Source organism: Myodes glareolus, chromosome 3 (genome assembly GCF_982192425.1).
Source record: "Myodes glareolus chromosome 3, mMyoGla1.1, whole genome shotgun sequence".
Classification (NCBI taxonomy): Eukaryota; Metazoa; Chordata; class Mammalia; order Rodentia; family Cricetidae; genus Myodes; species Myodes glareolus.
Window position 1 is genome coordinate 100,076,597 of NC_142028.1, and position 17,085 is coordinate 100,093,681.

Below are 17,085 nucleotides of genomic sequence, written 5' to 3' on the forward strand. Positions count from 1 at the left end.
CATGACCCATGAGGGATCAGCACGTATTTTTACATGGGCCACATGCTGGTTATTTCTAAACATTATGAATCAGTGATGAACAAGACCTGAATAGTGATGATTATAAACTAATACTGGCTTTTTGTCTTCCATCTTGTACGGATTTGGAATTCTTTCATTAAAAGATTTTAAGTATAAGGAAGGCAGAAAGACTGTAAAAGCCAAGGAAACACCACAGGGCTGATATATGTAAGAACCCACAGACCACAGAGATGCACAAGACCCTTACAAGTTCAAGCTAGACAAATCCCAATGCAGAAACGGGAAATAAGCCCGTGTAATTGGTACCTGCTGGGAGAGGGAATATCAGCTTTATCCAGTGGAGCGACACTGGGTGTATTAACCACTCCAGAGCAGGCCTTATGCTCAGGAGGATTGGCCAACATTGAAGGGACTCCCTGCTTATATTCGTGGGTGCTTCTGTCTTCAGGATGGTGGGTTTTGTTCACTGTTTTGAGACAGAGAAGGAACGTGAAGTTGAATGAGTAGAGAGGGTGGACCTGGGAAGAATTAGAGAAGGGGAAAGAATATGATGAAATTATATTGTATGAAAAACTAAAAAAAAACTTTTAAGAGGAGTTTTTGAGAGAACGTTAAATAGCAGATAAAGTCATTGAAAACGCTTGGTCTAAAAATGAAGGTTATGAAAACTTGTGAATGAGAAGACAATGGATCAAGAAGGTTATGACTCCTTAATGTATTCAAGTCTCTGGGAGTTTGCATAAGTGGCATTGACAGAAATTATAAGAAAACCTTCATGAATAATGACTAAGTGTTTTTAAATGTATGCTACCATCTCCAGAGTCGGTAGCGTGTGGAAAACAAGCCATAAAAATGCATCTGGTGACTTCAAAGTATGTTAACTAGGAGTGATTGCTCCCACATCTCTTACTTCCTGTTGGCCTTCCCCAAATTGTGTGCTGTGCTGTGTATGATACTGGCTCCCATTGGTGTGCTGTGCTGTGTGTGATACTGGCCTGCTCCCATTGGTGTACCATGCTGTGTGTGATACTGGCCTGCTCCCATTGGTGTGCCATGCTGTGTGTGATACTGGTCTCGTTCGAGACCTCACAGATGCGCTTGGAGTAGATCTTCTCTTCTTCACACAGAGAAATGGCATTGCCTTCTTGTGTGCAATGTGCCGCTGCCCCCATGAATAAACATCTACTTACATTAAGGCCAGTGTTTGCTCTCTGCCCCTTATGGAGCAGTTATCAAGGTAGGCATTGAGTTTCTGAAAATGAGTATATCAGTATGCTTAACCGTATTCCCCTTTTCAGGTTTCCTATGCTCGCCCAAGCTCAGCTTCTATCAGAGATGCAAACTTATATGTCAGTGGGCTTCCGAAAACAATGACCCAGAAGGAGCTGGAGCAGCTGTTCTCACAGTACGGACGCATCATTACTTCCCGCATTCTTGTCGACCAGGTCACTGGTAAGTGGGCAGTGGTTCTGGATAGTCTTGTGCTCTCTGACGGGCAGATTGTGAAATATTCTGTCTCCTCACACAGCAGTCTTGCCTCTAGAACACATCAAAGGTGTATGTGGGCCAGAAAATGCAATTTTCTGCTGGAATTGTTCATAAATATGCATGGACAGAAATAGATTGTGGAGTGGAGTGAGCAAGCTTGAGTCATTTCCACCCTGAAGGTGCAGGTTTGAAGCCTGTTTCATGGCTTGTAATAAATTTATAGATGCTATAATCTTCATTTTCAAGCCTCTGTGTGAAAGAAGCCCCTATCCTCCTTATAAACAATCTTATTTTTGTGAAAAGCAAAATTCACTGCAGCAGGATGCAGCTGGTACTCTGAGTAAGGATGAGGCGGAATCCACACTGGTAATTGCTGTGGAGGCAGTTTTTCCAGACTCTGCTGTGCCACAGAGGCCTACGGAAGAGCACGGAATTTTGAGTGGTAGCAATTTGTTTTATGCCTAATGCAACTTTTGACCAAATGAAATGAGAATAAGATGTTCATTAGGACTTTATACATAAGGAACACTTCTGCCAACACTGCTAGCATTCAAAAAGCTGCTGATATGGATTGCATTACAGATTTTTAGAACAAGGTACACATATAGTTTTCTATATAAAAGTAACACTTGTCCTTTCCAAGACCGTATAAAAATAGAGAAATATGAAAAGGAGGGGGCAGGAAGTCACCTGCAGTGCCTTATTTCCACGCCAGCCATATTGTAGTATCGTACATCCCAATGTGCGGGTTGTTATTGTAAGAAAGGTGCAGATTAACCCCAGAATAAAATCAGGCCACAGTTTTCATCTTCTGTTGTGAATCTGGCTGGAGTGCTCTGCTCTTCCATTCTGTGTTGTTAATTGGCTTCACAGGAAGTGCTGTTCTGTTCATAGACTTCTGGGTAATCAAGAGTGTGTACCCTTGCCTGGGAGAATGGCCTGTAGCCTGTGCTGCCATGAGAAAGTCTGAAAGTCGCAAGACTTGGGGCTTGCTGCAGTAGCTCTTCTGTTATCCCGACTCATTCTGTCACACTGTGCTGTATTGCACACAGTTTGTTAATGGGGCTAAATAAAAATCCAAGCATAGCAAATCAAACAAGATTTATTCCAAGCAGAAGAAATACCTTTTTGTTCATAGCATTTTTTTTTTTAAACAGAATTTTGTAGTCAACAAGAAGTTGGTGGACTTAGAGTAGGCTTCATCTGTGACATGAAAATTGTGTCTCTTCTCTTAACCGATGCACCTTCCGGAGTATGAAGGATGATAGGTGGACATACTGAGTGTGTCCTGAGTGTGGACCATGCCTCCGGCACCAGCAGCCTGCTGGAATGTTGCTAGAACTACAAATTCTGGGGTCCTACTCCAAATGTACTCAATCCTGAGGAAAGGCACCCACTTACACACACTCTCACTCCTGATGATAGGCACCCCCCCCACACACACACACTCAGACTCTTGAGGGTAGGCACCCCACACACACTCTTGAGGATAGGCACCCCCCCACACACACACTCCTGAGGGTAGGCACACACACTCACACTCCTGAGGATATAGGCACTTCCCCCCACACTCACACTCCTGAGGATAGGCACCCACCCACACACTCACACTCCTGAGGATAGGCACCCACACACACACTCACACTCCTGAGGATAGGCACACACACACTCCTGAGGATAGGCACTCCACACACACTCCTGAGGGTAGGCATCCCCACACACATTCCTGAGAATAAGCACCCGCCACACACTCCTGAGGATAGGCACCCCCACACACACTCACACTCCTGAGGGTAGGCACCCCCCACACACACTCCTGAGGATAGGCACCCCCTCACACACACTCCTGAGAATAGGCACCCCTCACACACACTCCTGAGGTTAAGCACCCCCTCACACACACTCCTGAGGTTAGGCACCCCCTCACACACACTCCTGAGGATAGGCACCCCCCACACACACACTCCTGAGGATAGGCACCCACCCACCCACCCACCCACACACACACACACACACTCCTGAGGATAAGCACTCCCCTACACATACACACTTTAAGTAGTACCACCAGTAAGAATGCCATTTTTGAATCTGTGCTTTCCTAATGGAGCAGCCAAAAATCTTAGTATTTTATTTTACTTTTCTCTGTGTGTGTATGTGTTATTTTTTTTGCCCTTTCTTTTTTCCTTTTCCCCCCTATTTTTTTCTTTTTTGGAAATTCAAGATCTCTCTCTTTTTCTCTCTCTGACCAACCTGCCATCTCACACGGTAGCAAACCACCTGCTTCAGCCTGCTGAGAGCTGGAAATATCCTAGCCGGGATGATAGTTCTTAATAGGAGCCAATAGGTGCATGAGAGGATATATTTATAATTATATCTTCTTCATACATAGAACTTTCAAGAAAAAACCTACACCATCCCTGAAGTGGGGGGAGGGGCAATGAAGCCCAGCAGCTTGTTATTCATATGTTTACCGTGGACACTGCACATCGTTTACACAGAATAAGGCAAAGTGACAGAGGGTATCGGATCAAGCATACATGTAGAAAATGCCTTATTTACCTTAGAAAATTCTGAGCCTTCTCCAGGTTTAGTTGTAAGCCAAACAAACCTCCTTTATTTTTGAGGTTGCTCTAAGTCAAGATGGTCCAGGTTTTCTCAGTAGCCCTTCCTTTCTTCCCTGGCCCACTTGGAATTATCTACACTTTCCTACCTGCTAGTCTAAAACCCGGCCCTGTGAGCATCTGGTTAGTTGCCAAGAAGGCATTTCTCTGCAGCTGTTTATGTTGTGTTGACCAGCTGTGATTACCTGCTCACCTGCCTGTGACAATTAAATGGGATGAGCTGAGAGTCACACGCTGTTGTTTCTCGTAAACCGGATAAGACTTGTTCGTGCCCTGCTTTGCCATTGTTGTCAGACAGGGAATGGCTCTCCACGGTTAAGAGGAATGCTGGAGGTGCCAGGAAGCATGCGGTTCTACTGATTTAACTTGGAAAATCCAGATCCTCTTTTACCTTTTCCTCTGTGCAACATCACTTCTGTAATGTATAGCCAAAGAGAAGCACGGCGGAGCTCAAAGGATGTGAACACCTGCTTCAGGTTTTTTTTTTTTCATTTCTTTTTTGTTTTTCAAGAGAGGGTTTCTCTGTGTACCTTGACGGTCCTGGAATTTGCTCTGTAGACGAGGGTGACCTCAGAGATCCTCCTGCCTCTGTCGCCCGAGTGCTAGGATTAAAGGTGTACACCACCACCACCTGTCCAGGTTTTGTTTCCTTGAGAGACCTTCATGCTAAATGATGTGTTTAAGATGAATGTATTGCTTAGAATTTTAGCTGAGCTCTATCTGCTCTCGAGTGTCTTTAGCAAATGCTTGGTTTGGTTTTTATTTCGAGGGAAGAGGCTGCCTGTCTGATAGCATGCTCTGAGAACCAGAACTCAGGCAGCAGTTGCTGTACTACAGAAAGCACAGGAGGCAGGAAGGAATGCAGGGGAAAAAAGCATGGGTTTATGTCCTTTTGTGCTTTCTTGGCTTCTTGACAAGCACGTGATCGATAGTGAGAACTCACATTGTATAGGTCATTTCGTGCATTTATAAAAGGTGGAAAATTGAGATTCGAAGTTGAATTGCTGAGGTAAAATTTTCTTCCTGATGTGATTTTTGTGGCAAATGTTATATGTGGGTGAAAAGATGTTCGTGAGAAGGAAAAATTAATTTATCCTTTCTTCTCTTCTTTCCCTCTCCTGCTCCCTCTTTCCCAAATCTTTACTTAAATCTACCTTAGGCATATCAAGGGGTGTAGGGTTTATTCGATTTGACAAGCGGATTGAGGCAGAAGAAGCTATCAAAGGCCTAAATGGCCAGAAACCTCCTGGTGCCACAGAGCCAATCACTGTAAAGTTTGCTAATAATCCAAGCCAAAAAACCAATCAGGCCATCCTTTCCCAGCTGTACCAGTCTCCAAACAGAAGGTACCCAGGACCGCTAGCTCAGCAGGCACAGCGTTTTAGGTAAGTCTGGTCCAGTTCTCGTGCCCAGCTACTAAACTGGAGGAGAATGTGCAGGTTTACTGTCAAGTAATTGTATCAACAAGATCTCTGCTTTGAGTTTGTCATTACTATTGTTTTCTTTCTCTCTCTCTCTCTCTCTCTCTCTCTCTCTCTCTCTCTCTCTCTCTCTCTCTCTCTGTCTCTCTGTCTCTCTGTCTCTCTCATTAATGCGCACGGAGAAAACATACTTTGGGTATTAAGAACTTTTGAAGGTGAGGGCGATTAACTGTAAGAGCTGTTCTCCTCCCTCCAAGAGATATTTGACAAAGTGTAGACTCATTCTTGATGGCATAATTTGGGTGGAGATGTGACTCACATCTAGTGGGTAGAGTCCAGAGATGCTGCTAAGCATCCTGCAGCGTACAGAATACCCAGCAGCCACAGGTGCCTGGACCCAAAGCCCAGCTTAAGAAAACCTGACCCAAAGACCGTGAAGTCTGATGTGCTGTTCTCCTTTTGTTAACTGTTTTCTTGAGAAGAATTTTTGTGTTTGAACTGTTAGCTTTGTTTCGTAATATAGACATTGTTAAAGATATTGACCTATGTAAAAGCCAAGAATCTAAAAGTGGGCCCCCATCTCCTTTTGTTAAAGTTTAGGGGCTGACAAACTTTAGCTGTAACAGTTTAGAAAAACAATATATTAAATTTTCTGAGTCATGGTTTTTGCGACTATGCCTCCTCTTTCTTTCCCTTCTCCTTACCATCCCCCCTTTCTTTTTCTCTTTCTCATATTCTTTATTTTCAGCTCTTTAAAAATCTAAGTCATTTTCTGCACCATACAGAAAGTAGTGGTGGTCTGGATCCTGCCTCTGTGTGCTTATTCACCGAGTTACTGATGGGTATATACCCCCGGTTCTCAAGTTAGCTGGTCATTGAGCAAACAACCAGACCATGAGTCATTCTGAGCATATCGACTGCATGTGACAGAAGAATGATGTGACGTTCAATTAGGAACAGTGAGCTTGTGATTTTTATGAACAAGTCACCCAGTTTTATTTCCCAGGATGTTGTAAATACTATTTGACCACACGGTATGGTATAGCCACATTACATCTAACACCTAAGGTAGTGTTTTGTAATAGCTACATGTAAATCTTTATTCTTTTCTTCCTGAGATGAAATAGTTAATTAATGAAGCACATAGTCACAAACTTTGTAAGATAGAGACCTTAACTTACATGTTTTCTAGCCCCAGTCTCATAGATTTTCTCCATTGGTGTATTGGAGTGTTGAAAAGAAAAGAAATCTCCTAAAAATATTAGTATTATATATATATATACATATAGTTTATTAATATTAGTATATTACTTAGGTGTGAAAAGAAATTTTCTCTAAATGCCAGGTTGAATACCTACTTAAGTTACCATTCTCTCTGGGAGAATGGTGATGGCATTGTCAAAGGTTGTGTTGACGAAGGCTACCAGCTCCCTAGTTCATGGAAGCAGTGAGAAAAACAAAATATGTATCACCTTTGACCTTGGTTACAAGTAGTGTCACCTGAAGGAGAGGAAAGGCAGGTGTACCATCTGGCAATTCTTCTGCAGAAAGAACTCTCATAGCGCCCCCCCCACGCCCTTCAGTGCCTGCTGCATGCCCTCTCTGGCATCTTTCTTGACCATTTCACTTGTTGGTGTCTTTAAATGTAGTACAGTTAGAGTCCAGTGAGCTTTAGCAGTGTTTTCTAGTTGTCCTTCCCAGTTAGCTTTAGTTTGCTGTTAGAAGAAAGCTGTACTGCCCTAGATTGTTGTTTTATGTTTTCGATTAAAGCTGTAATTTTGTTTTGTTACTGTTTGTTAGAGGAACCCTCTTAGACTCTTGAGACTAGGCCAGAGGACCCATAGATAGCGTTGAGACGCCTGATACACTGGCTAGGACATATGTGGGCAGCATCTGCTGGACGTTGGACACCACAGCATCTAAATCTTCCTGCCCCTCTGTACGTGCCACGTGCCTTTTATTTTTGATGGGGTAAAGTTTTCCAAGGTTGTCCTCATGATTAAATTTAAAACTTTTAGCTTCTGTCCATCTTACATTACAAAAAGTCTTTTAATTGTATACATTACCATTACTTCTGAGATTCTTTGGCCCTTACAGAAAGACATTGTAGAAAAAGGGCATAAGGGGCATTAGTTGACAGGAAAACCTGGCAGTAGTGAGGAAGATTACAGTAAGTGAAGGTTTGAGCTTGGAGTCCCAGCTGTTCCAGAGGCTGAGGCAGGAAGATCACTCACTGGGAGCTGTGGACTGGATTGTGCAGTGCTCTTATGGTACTAAGATTGACATCAGCTGGGTAGCTGCAGAGGAGTAGCTGCCACCAGGTTACCCAGTGAGGGCAAAAGGGGGAGCCATCAGGAATTAGGACAGATTTTCTTTCCTCAGATCCTGTCCTCCCTCTCACCTCACTGTTCATACCTATGCCATCGCCTCTGTCCGAGTGGTAAAAATATGAGCTACCAGTGTGCTAGAGGATGTGTTGATCTAGACTATGCTTTGGGAGAAGCTGAGTCTTCATTTCTACAATCCAAATTTATCCTGATGTGTAATTGGTGCTCTTTAAAGGTATCTTTAATTTGGCTGTCATTAACTTGAATTTCCCCATGTTTTATCGAATGAAAGTCGATCTTCTTTGAGCTTTTGAGACACTTGAATTAAGGGCTTGCAGTTTTGTTGGTACCTTGATCTTTTCTGTAGCTGAGGTCTAATTCCTTACACAATTATTTCTTTATAATATTTGTTGTTCTAATGCCTTTGCTTTGAGTTTGCCACTGCCCAGTATGAATTTTAGAAAACTCATTGTATATTTTTGTTATCTTGGTACCTTGACAGCTGAGAGAAGCTGGCGAATACAAGTTACATTAGCAGTGAAAAGCTTTTCAGTACTCATGAAGATGAAAAAAATAAAATTTCAAGTAATAAGGATTAACTTTAAAAGTGGACTTAAGAGGTTTATGGCTCAATCTGTATTGATAAATAGAATTATTTAAACATGAACACTGCTAATCTGATGGGATTGTAGAAGTGTTTATAGTTTTCAAAATAAGACAGACTATTTATTTGGCCACATAATTTAATTTTAGTCCATTAAGAATATTTTTAGTACAGTGTATCCGAATTAAACTGCACACAAAATTTCCTCCTTCATTCTTGTGAGGTAGATTTATCTTTATTGAGATACAGTGGCCTGTGTTCTGAAGTCTTTGTGCACTTTCGAAGAACTTCTGGAGTCAGCCACTGGATTGAGCTTCAGGCATGTTGCTGGTTCCATTAATTTGTCTTCATGTTGGAAGACACAGACATCAAGCGTCTTGAGTAATTTTCCTCATTTTTAGATGTCATGATGCCATGCGATTGCATAAGGAAACATGTTGATGAGCTTGTGTTGGTTAACTTCAAGCTAACTGATGCTCCATGCTTTGGAGAGGTTTGATAATTTTAGTGTCCAGAATTGTGTTTTCTTACTCACTGTCTTTTTCACATATTATATCTGGCTTTAATTGATTTTTTTTAATTTTTCTTTCAATATGGTCTTTCCTTAACCTACCAGCTGAATAGCTTGAAAATTAGGCAGATACCTTAATTTTATGCTGCATTTCTATATACCCAGATTTGAAATGAAGATGCTCTCACTGATAGAAAATTCTATTAAAAGTATTGCCTAGAAATAATCTGAATTCCATTATCCTGGTGATAGGACAATGTTACCAATGTCTTCGCTGTGCGCATAAAATGTGCATGTGGCTTGTGCCTGTATAGTCAGTGAACTTGAAACTGTGAATTCTAATCAAACATACAAAGATAGGATAAAGGGGCTGGAGAAATGGCTCGGCGGTTAAGAGCACTGGCTGCTTTTTCAGAGGTCCTGAGTTCAAGTCCCAGCAACCACATGGTGGTTCACAGCCATCTACAATGAAGTCTGCGCCCTCATCTGGGCTGCAAGCAGAACGCTGTACGTTATAAATACATTTTTAAAAGGTATAGGATAAAGATGAAATAGATATTCTATCAAATATATTAATATACTGATAATTGTTATACTGGTATATTTACCTAAAGTATCTTAATAAGATCTTTAAGTGAGATTAATAAAGTGTTAATATTTATCACCTTGACTTTTCTGACTGCGTGTAAGAGATGTTGAAATGACTTGTGTCTAAACCTCTTGATGTGGTTTCTGAGAAAAGTAAGGAAAATAACTGGTTTCGTTTGTTTCTTTTAGTTTTCCTCACTGAATCATCCTCAACCTAATTTCCCTGCTCCTGGGAATCTTTTTTTAAGTAAAGAATGTCTTAGGGGAAGCTAGGTTTTTCTATCTAGTCTTCCAAATAATGTGTTATTTGTTAATTGGATTATATCCCAGCTCACGATTCGGTAGGGGTGACATTGGTCACCCCTCTCAGAGAGACTTGGACTTCCTTGGGGAGCATATGATACCCTGGAGAGTAGATGCCCATACGGGTGCAGTCTATGTGTTAAATATGATTTAAGAGTGTTCTGGTTTTAAGTAGCAAAATATACACGCAATTGACTCTTTAACATCTACTCTCATGGCGTAGACATCATCTGTGTGTGTCCTAAATTATTGCAGAGACTGCTAGACTGGGCTCCGGTTCCAGTTTTAGGTTATCCTTATAGGAGAGTTGTCCTTGAGCTGCTCGATGTCCATATGACGTGCCCACCGCCTGCTCTAGGTTCAAATGGGACACATAGACGTAGGGCAGTGGGGACAAGGGAAATGGGTTTTGACTGCATGAAGTCAGCCAGCTGCTGTGCCAAGGCTGTTTCTTGGAGCAGTATCCACTCCTCTGCTGATGAGGAGAGGGAGGGAGGGAGGGAGAGGGAGAAGGAGAATGAGAACGAATGAGAATAGACAACTTGGTTTAAATACGCAAGGACTTAATTTCCTCTACAATTGGGAGATGAATGAAGACCAAGGGATCATATAAGACCCCACGGGTTGGGCAGCTGTTAGGCCCATCTAGAGTTTGCATAAGCCTCTTTACAAAAGTCCTAGGGGCCCTAGAGTTGCGGGATGGGATAGAGCTGGGAACTGAGATGTCTATCCCTCAGTGCGCATAACTCGCTCCCATTTTTTTTTTTTTTCAGGCTTTCCATTTATTTTTATTTTTTTTTATGGTTTTTTTTTAAATTTTTTTTTTAGTAAATTTTATTAAATTATAAAAGTTTCAGGTTTGGTTTCCATCCTGTCTTATAAACAGACACATTTAAAGGAATTTCTATGTTGGGAGTTGGTTGCTCTGTCCTAAGAGGGTGGAGGGGAAATGGAGCTTCTGAATTTCATCCGTTAGTCACTTTTAACAGCAACCTCAATATGTTCATCTGTCCCAGAGGTGCCGTTTGTCAAATGCATCCCATATCTATCATTCCAGCAATTTGATGAACTTTCGTATCCGACCGCTTTGTGATTGGTGTTGCGGATTTGCATTCATTTTTCCTAGTGTTTGTATTGGTTTTTTTGTATATAAAGGCATGGCATCTTTACTCATCTTCAGTCTGCAGAACACAAAGTCCTCTGACAGTCTGTACTCTTCATACCTGCTCCAACCTTTGTGTGTGCAAATATTTTCACCCAGTCTGCCTTCTGGGTAGTTTACATCCTACATTAAGTATTGGATGATACTTTTGGTAACCTTTGCTCTTATACATAATTAGCAGGTATGCGGAGCCCAGGCTCGTGGTCTGTGCTAAGAGGTACATGTGAGAGGGTCAGGAGCATGGCAGACCCAAATAGATGAAGGAAGCTCTCGTGCCACTGTGATTTGTTCTCGTCTTACAATTTGCATTAGAGCAACTCAACACTTCCTTTTCATTATTCTTTTCAAAACACGCAAATGCCCAGTGGAGATAGAGATTAGGAGGTGCAAGGACAACATTCTTCCCTATCTCAAAGGCCAGAAGGAATGAATACATTGACTTTTATAAAACTGCGCGGAGTAGCTTTTTTTAATGTGCTCTGCTATGTGCATGGGCTTGACAGAAAGGCTGATCCCCACCCCACCTGCCTTTCACAGGTGCCAAAGACAAAATAATTGTGCCCCACCTCTGACCTGGGGTTCTCTTTGGGGAGTGGGGAACACTCTCACAGTTGGGTGGTTAAATATGCATTAGGCATACTTGCTCCTCACATGTAATTTATTGGTAAATTCTAGAAACCCTGAGACACCCTCAGTAGACTTGACATTGGTAAAGCAAGATGGAACATATTCTGTAAAGCCAAGTTTGTCCATAAAATCCAGTGCACTTGTAATTCTACATCTTTGATTTTTAAAGATCAAACTGCTCTGACGTCACTAGCCTTGTGAGCTTAGGCTTGTAAAGCTTTGTGTGCTTCAGCATCCTCAGGAACCCACAAAATGGTGGCTTGCCTGGTGAGAAGTCAGATGTTAGTTGTTCTAGTGCCTTCGCATTTTGTTTCTGGCTCTTTCCTCAGATGACCACTTCTTTTTTCTTTGCTGCACTGACCCTGTAGCGATAGCCAATATTCTACAACAGTGGGTGCCCATTCTCTCGTGAATGCTAAAAGGCCCAGTGTCTTGAGACATCACATATATTTTGTGCACAATTATCCCCCTTGGAAGGTGGCGGTAATGAGCCTAGCTTTCATGAACTTCAAGGGGGAAAACGAAACACTGAAGTTTGCTAAATGTGTGTTTTGCAGGTTGGACAATCTGCTCAATATGGCTTATGGAGTGAAGAGGTAATGACACAGGTTCATGATACTCATAATCCCTTCCCACAATTGATTAATTTCTTTGATTTGGGGAGCAATATTTCCACCTTCATAAGTTTGTGTTGGGTTTTCTTTTGCATGTACATACAGCCTTCTGTAAAAGTGCTTCTGAAGTGCATTTGACCCGTGGACTATTTTATACCACTGTATGCCTCTTAGTCTTTTAAAAAGTCATTTGTTTCAGATTGCATTGTGCCATTATAGCATGTGTATGTTATGTGTTGGTTTTTCTCCTCACCCCGTCCTGTTTAACTCATGAAGCCAGTTTTTAGATTTCTTTGCCAACGTGTTAATTGTTATTCAGTACAGCAGATAATGGTCATTTCATAACGTATCAACACCTGAATTGTCTGTCACTGCAAGCCACAGATAGAGCCTCGGTTGACACATCAAGTAGCTGTATGCCTCTGTTGGGAGAGGGAAATTGCTAAATTTGGGGAAATGAAAAAAGGGAAAGGAACTTAAACCTATTGCTGTAACTAATCTGTGTTCATCCTCTCTCTGTGTGTGTGTCTGTTTCCCATTTTGTTTAGTAGGTTTTCACCAATGACGATTGATGGAATGACCAGTCTTGCTGGAATTAACATTCCTGGGCACCCCGGAACGGGCTGGTGCATATTTGTGTACAACCTGGCCCCTGACGCGGATGAAAGTATCCTGTGGCAAATGTTTGGGCCTTTCGGAGCTGTCACCAACGTGAAGGTCATCCGTGACTTTAACACCAATAAATGCAAAGGTTTTGGATTTGTGACTATGACAAACTATGATGAGGCCGCCATGGCGATAGCTAGCCTCAATGGATACCGTCTGGGAGACAGAGTACTGCAGGTCTCCTTTAAGACAAACAAAACGCACAAAGCCTAATGAGCTCCTGTACTCAGTCCATTTATATATGAAAACTATACAACAAAAGCAAGTTAAGAGAAACTTTATACATTAGTAAATGTCTTTGTAAGTCAGTGTTGAGATGGGGATAAAAATGACTACTTAGCATCCTAAGAAATATGTGAGATTTTTTATTGCTAGTATTTGAATTAAAACTTCTTAAATATCTTTTATGTTTGAATATGGACAAGAGGTACAGGGTTTTTACCTGTCACATTGCATTCTATTGCCTTCTTTGAAGAAGGTGGACCTTTTAAAGTGTTTCAGCTAAGGGAAGACATTTCTTTTCTTTTTACATAACTGCCTTGAACCTGTGAGTAAATATTGAGGCTTTGTGTTGTAACTCTTCAGTTGGTTGTGTCTTTCCCCACCTCCTTTTCTTTTCTTTCTTTTTCTTTTTCCTTTTCCTTTTTGTTCTCTAATTAGCTTTGTGTTTGGTTTACATTTAAAGCATTGCTGTTATGTCTCAGAAAAGTATTTTGAAGTTTACATTTTTATTTATGAAGTTACAAACAGTATTTATTTTGTAATTCTGATTTGGGCTGGGGCAGGGGGGGCGACATTATAAACGCTTATTGTAAGAATACTGGAGAACTTTTCGTAAAGCAGTACCTTGCCAAAGAGATAAGAGCCTCTTTGATGTGGGTTTAAAAAAAGCATCTATTTTTATAAAAAAGAAAATTTGGAGAAACTTTTTACTGGTCCTGGAACAAATATTTTGACTTGAATACTTTGAGAAATCTCTTCATATGACACCTAGTGAGCTTTTAAAATTTACCAGGAAATTTGCAACGGTTGGAAAATTTAGAAAGATTTATGATGTAGAAAAATACTTTTGAGATCTTTGTATGAGAGGAATTGAGTCAGTGAGGAAACACTGCTGGTTTCATTTTCGTAATCACCAGTGGGGTGTCTGATCATCCTGGTTGCTATGTGATAGATGGCTCACATTGATTTGTGATTTTGAAACAAATAAAAAAAATTTACAAAAGAATATATAAGAGCAGGCAAGAAATTTAAATTACCAAGAGATGGGGGAAAATCTGTTCTTCCTAAAGAAATCCCTTCAGATAGAGCTCATGGTGTTTAGTGATGTACTTGCAGTATCGTTTGAAGAATTGTTTTGTCTTAAGGAAATGAGATGTTGCACAGGATCTGTACTGCAGCCAGTCAGCAAAGGCGGTCTGAGTTGGACATGTTTGAAGGCATTTTGAGAGTTACGTTTAAGGCTAACACCTGAGCTTTGTGTGATGTAAATAAGACCTTGTGTTTATGAACCTTTCAGCTAATTTTGTTTTTTTTCCCTTACATATCAAGTGATGTTCAGGTTTTGAATGTTTTGTATCAGTTTTTTCCTTTGTAAATGGCATTAACATTGTCCCTTGAGGTCTTGCTTATTCACTTCTGTTGTCCTGAGGACTTGAATTTACAGTGCATCAGATTTGTTGCTAATTCTGTCTGTAGATAGTCTAGCTTCAGCTGTTTATGGTGATGCTACATTTTCGTTTATAAATATGTTTGTGGTAAAAAAAAGGAAAAATGAGTATAACCATAGGTTTTGAACAAATTTCCTTACATTTTTCATACAAAAATCATAAATATCTGTATGCTATTGAAATTTAACTTTGTATGATGCTTAAACCACTATTTGGGGAAATAATAAAATAAGTCTTTACCATGTATGAAAGAAATTTTAAAAAATACAAAATATTTTCTGATTAGCATCTAGCTTATAATAAATTTTCAAAAAAGCTGAAGGCAACCTTTGCCTTCATCAGGATGCACTGAGAACTATATAGTTACGTCCTGCGTTTTGTATAAACTGAGATGCTCATATGCTTCCCCTTAGAACAGGCAATGTGCTATGCATAACATAGTTGTACATTATCTTTGCAGTTGCTTTGAGTTTTATTTTTTATTATTTAAAATTGTAGTTATAAAATTTTTCAGTATAGTACAGTACATATACTGTGAGGCGCGTGCTAAAGTGAATAAGCGAGTTTTCATGCTGACCCACTCAATGCTACTCAGAACTCAATTGGCTTAGCACTTTCTCATATCCTTAGGTGCATTTAGATTGTCAGAGTTAACCTGCGTTAAAAAAAATAAAAAATAAAATACATGTATATACTTAAAAAAAAAACTAAGGTTTCCCTTGTGGGAAAACAGCAGCTACACGCTTCTGTCCTGCACTACTTACCGTAGCAAACCAAGGCATTGACGAGAGGGCATGCAAATTGTGCTTCACTTTACAGTGTTTATCAGAGCACTTAATAAAATGTAAGGCTGGTATTTATTTGAAGTTGTACAGTATGACTTAATTCACATCTGTTGGAATAGAAAATATATTCTGTTGAGTATTTAAGAGGCTGTACATGTTTTCTTTTGTGTTTGGATTCTTTGTGCTTTTTCATGTTCGGTACATCAATAAACAAAGTTGAAGGGAAAGAACTGTGGCGTATCTTTGAACACATCGGGGTTGTGGGGCATCTCTACTCAGTCTAGTTTAAAAACATGTTTTCAGTTTAAAAAGGGGTGTTCTTCGAGCTGTAGTTGAAAGCTATGCTATCTGAAGGAATCGAGAAGACAAGTTAACTGACAGGAGAATGTGGGGGAAAAGACAAAAACAAAAAAGCAAAACAAACAGAAAACTTGAACAAAACAAAACCCCTAAAATTAAAAGCAAAAACTGTGACTGAATAAGAAGATTCTGGTTAGCTAGCTGTCAAATGCATTACTCGGTGACTCTTGCTGGGACAAGTCCTTTCATCAGCTAGTTGTAAAATTTGAGGACTGAGTTGCTAATTCCTCTGTTACTGATTTAACCTTCAACCATTTGTACAAGCAGGAGTCACACAGTTATTTTAGCTAGAGCAGGAGCCCCTAAGGAAGGCAGCTTTCTTCTGCTTCCATCAGTAAGACTGAATTCCCCAGAGGTGTTGGTGTATGACCCTTTTGTTGCGCAGTTGCTGTCTCAGTAAGGGAGTTTTTCTGAAACAGAAAACTCACCTTCTGTTAGGTTAACATGTGTGCAGCACATATGTGCAAACTATGAACTCTGCCAGCTCTGTCCATGCTTCATTTATGAATTTAATCACAACACATCCATGGCAGATAAATGGATGGAAATCGTCCATCCGTCTGTCTGTCTGTCTGTCTGCCTGTCTGAGACAGGGTCCCACTATGTAGTCCTGGCCAACCTGGAACACACAGAGATCTGCCAATCTCTTGATTGTTGGTATTAAAGAGGAGCACCAGTGTGCTCGGCTTCTTGCTGTTCTTTTCTGTGAAAATTCTACTTTTATGAAATTTTAGAAAACTGGGTATTTCTTAAGTACTTCATGGCTTTTTGGTTGCATTGATTTAATTGTTTGCATTTTGCTTTGGTAACAGCCATGTTAAAGGCGTTTGTTCTGAATTCACAACCTAATAGCCAAGAGGGCCTGAGCCGCCACTTCACTTCCTCTCCTTCCAACCTGCAATTAAACCAAATTCCCCATTCTTCCAATGCTGTGAATTTCCCTCCTTTATTTGTGTGATGTTCGAACACCCTCCCAGCCCCTCTTTCCTCTCACTTTATCAGTGTTTTGATTGGCTTTCCTGGCAGTAGTTCCTTCACCTTTGAGCAGATAGCGGGAGAAAAGAAGCCTGTCGGAGGGAGGGCTGTGAAGGAGCCATTCTGCTTGTGTAGAACTTGCATTTTCCCCTTCAGATTCCTTCGCCATGTGTGCCTGGAAATCATCTGAATTGTTCCCGTGGATGACAATTGCTGTTAACATCATTTCAAATTAATCTGATTTAAAGAGAAATGTTGGCAATTTAATCTTCCCTTTTAAAAACAAAGATGAATTAGAAGATTCTATTCTTTACAAGATGTTAGAAAATGAAGTGTAAGTTT

General features: G+C 40.7%; 1 protein-coding gene across 8 annotated transcripts in view; it reads left to right on the forward strand.

Annotated features, from left to right (window-relative positions):
* The window catches only part of Elavl2 (ELAV like RNA binding protein 2), a 132,603-nt gene extending 116,965 nt beyond the window's left edge, over positions 1–15,638 (forward strand). For 4 of the 8 annotated variants that reach the window (XM_048453064.3, XM_085686248.2, XM_085686251.2 and 1 more), the window contains 4 exons: positions 1,320–1,473; positions 5,290–5,515; positions 12,231–12,269; positions 12,836–15,638. In XM_048453064.3, the coding sequence (XP_048309021.1) occupies positions 1,320–1,473; positions 5,290–5,515; positions 12,231–12,269; positions 12,836–13,166 (750 nt within the window). In that variant the 3' untranslated portion in view covers positions 13,167–15,638. The remainder of the gene's footprint in view (positions 1–1,319; positions 1,474–5,289; positions 5,516–12,230; positions 12,270–12,835) is intronic. The other 4 variants (XM_085686249.2, XM_048453065.3, XM_085686250.2 and 1 more) reach the window with 3 other exon arrangements.
* The last annotated feature ends 1,447 nt before the right edge of the window (positions 15,639–17,085 follow it).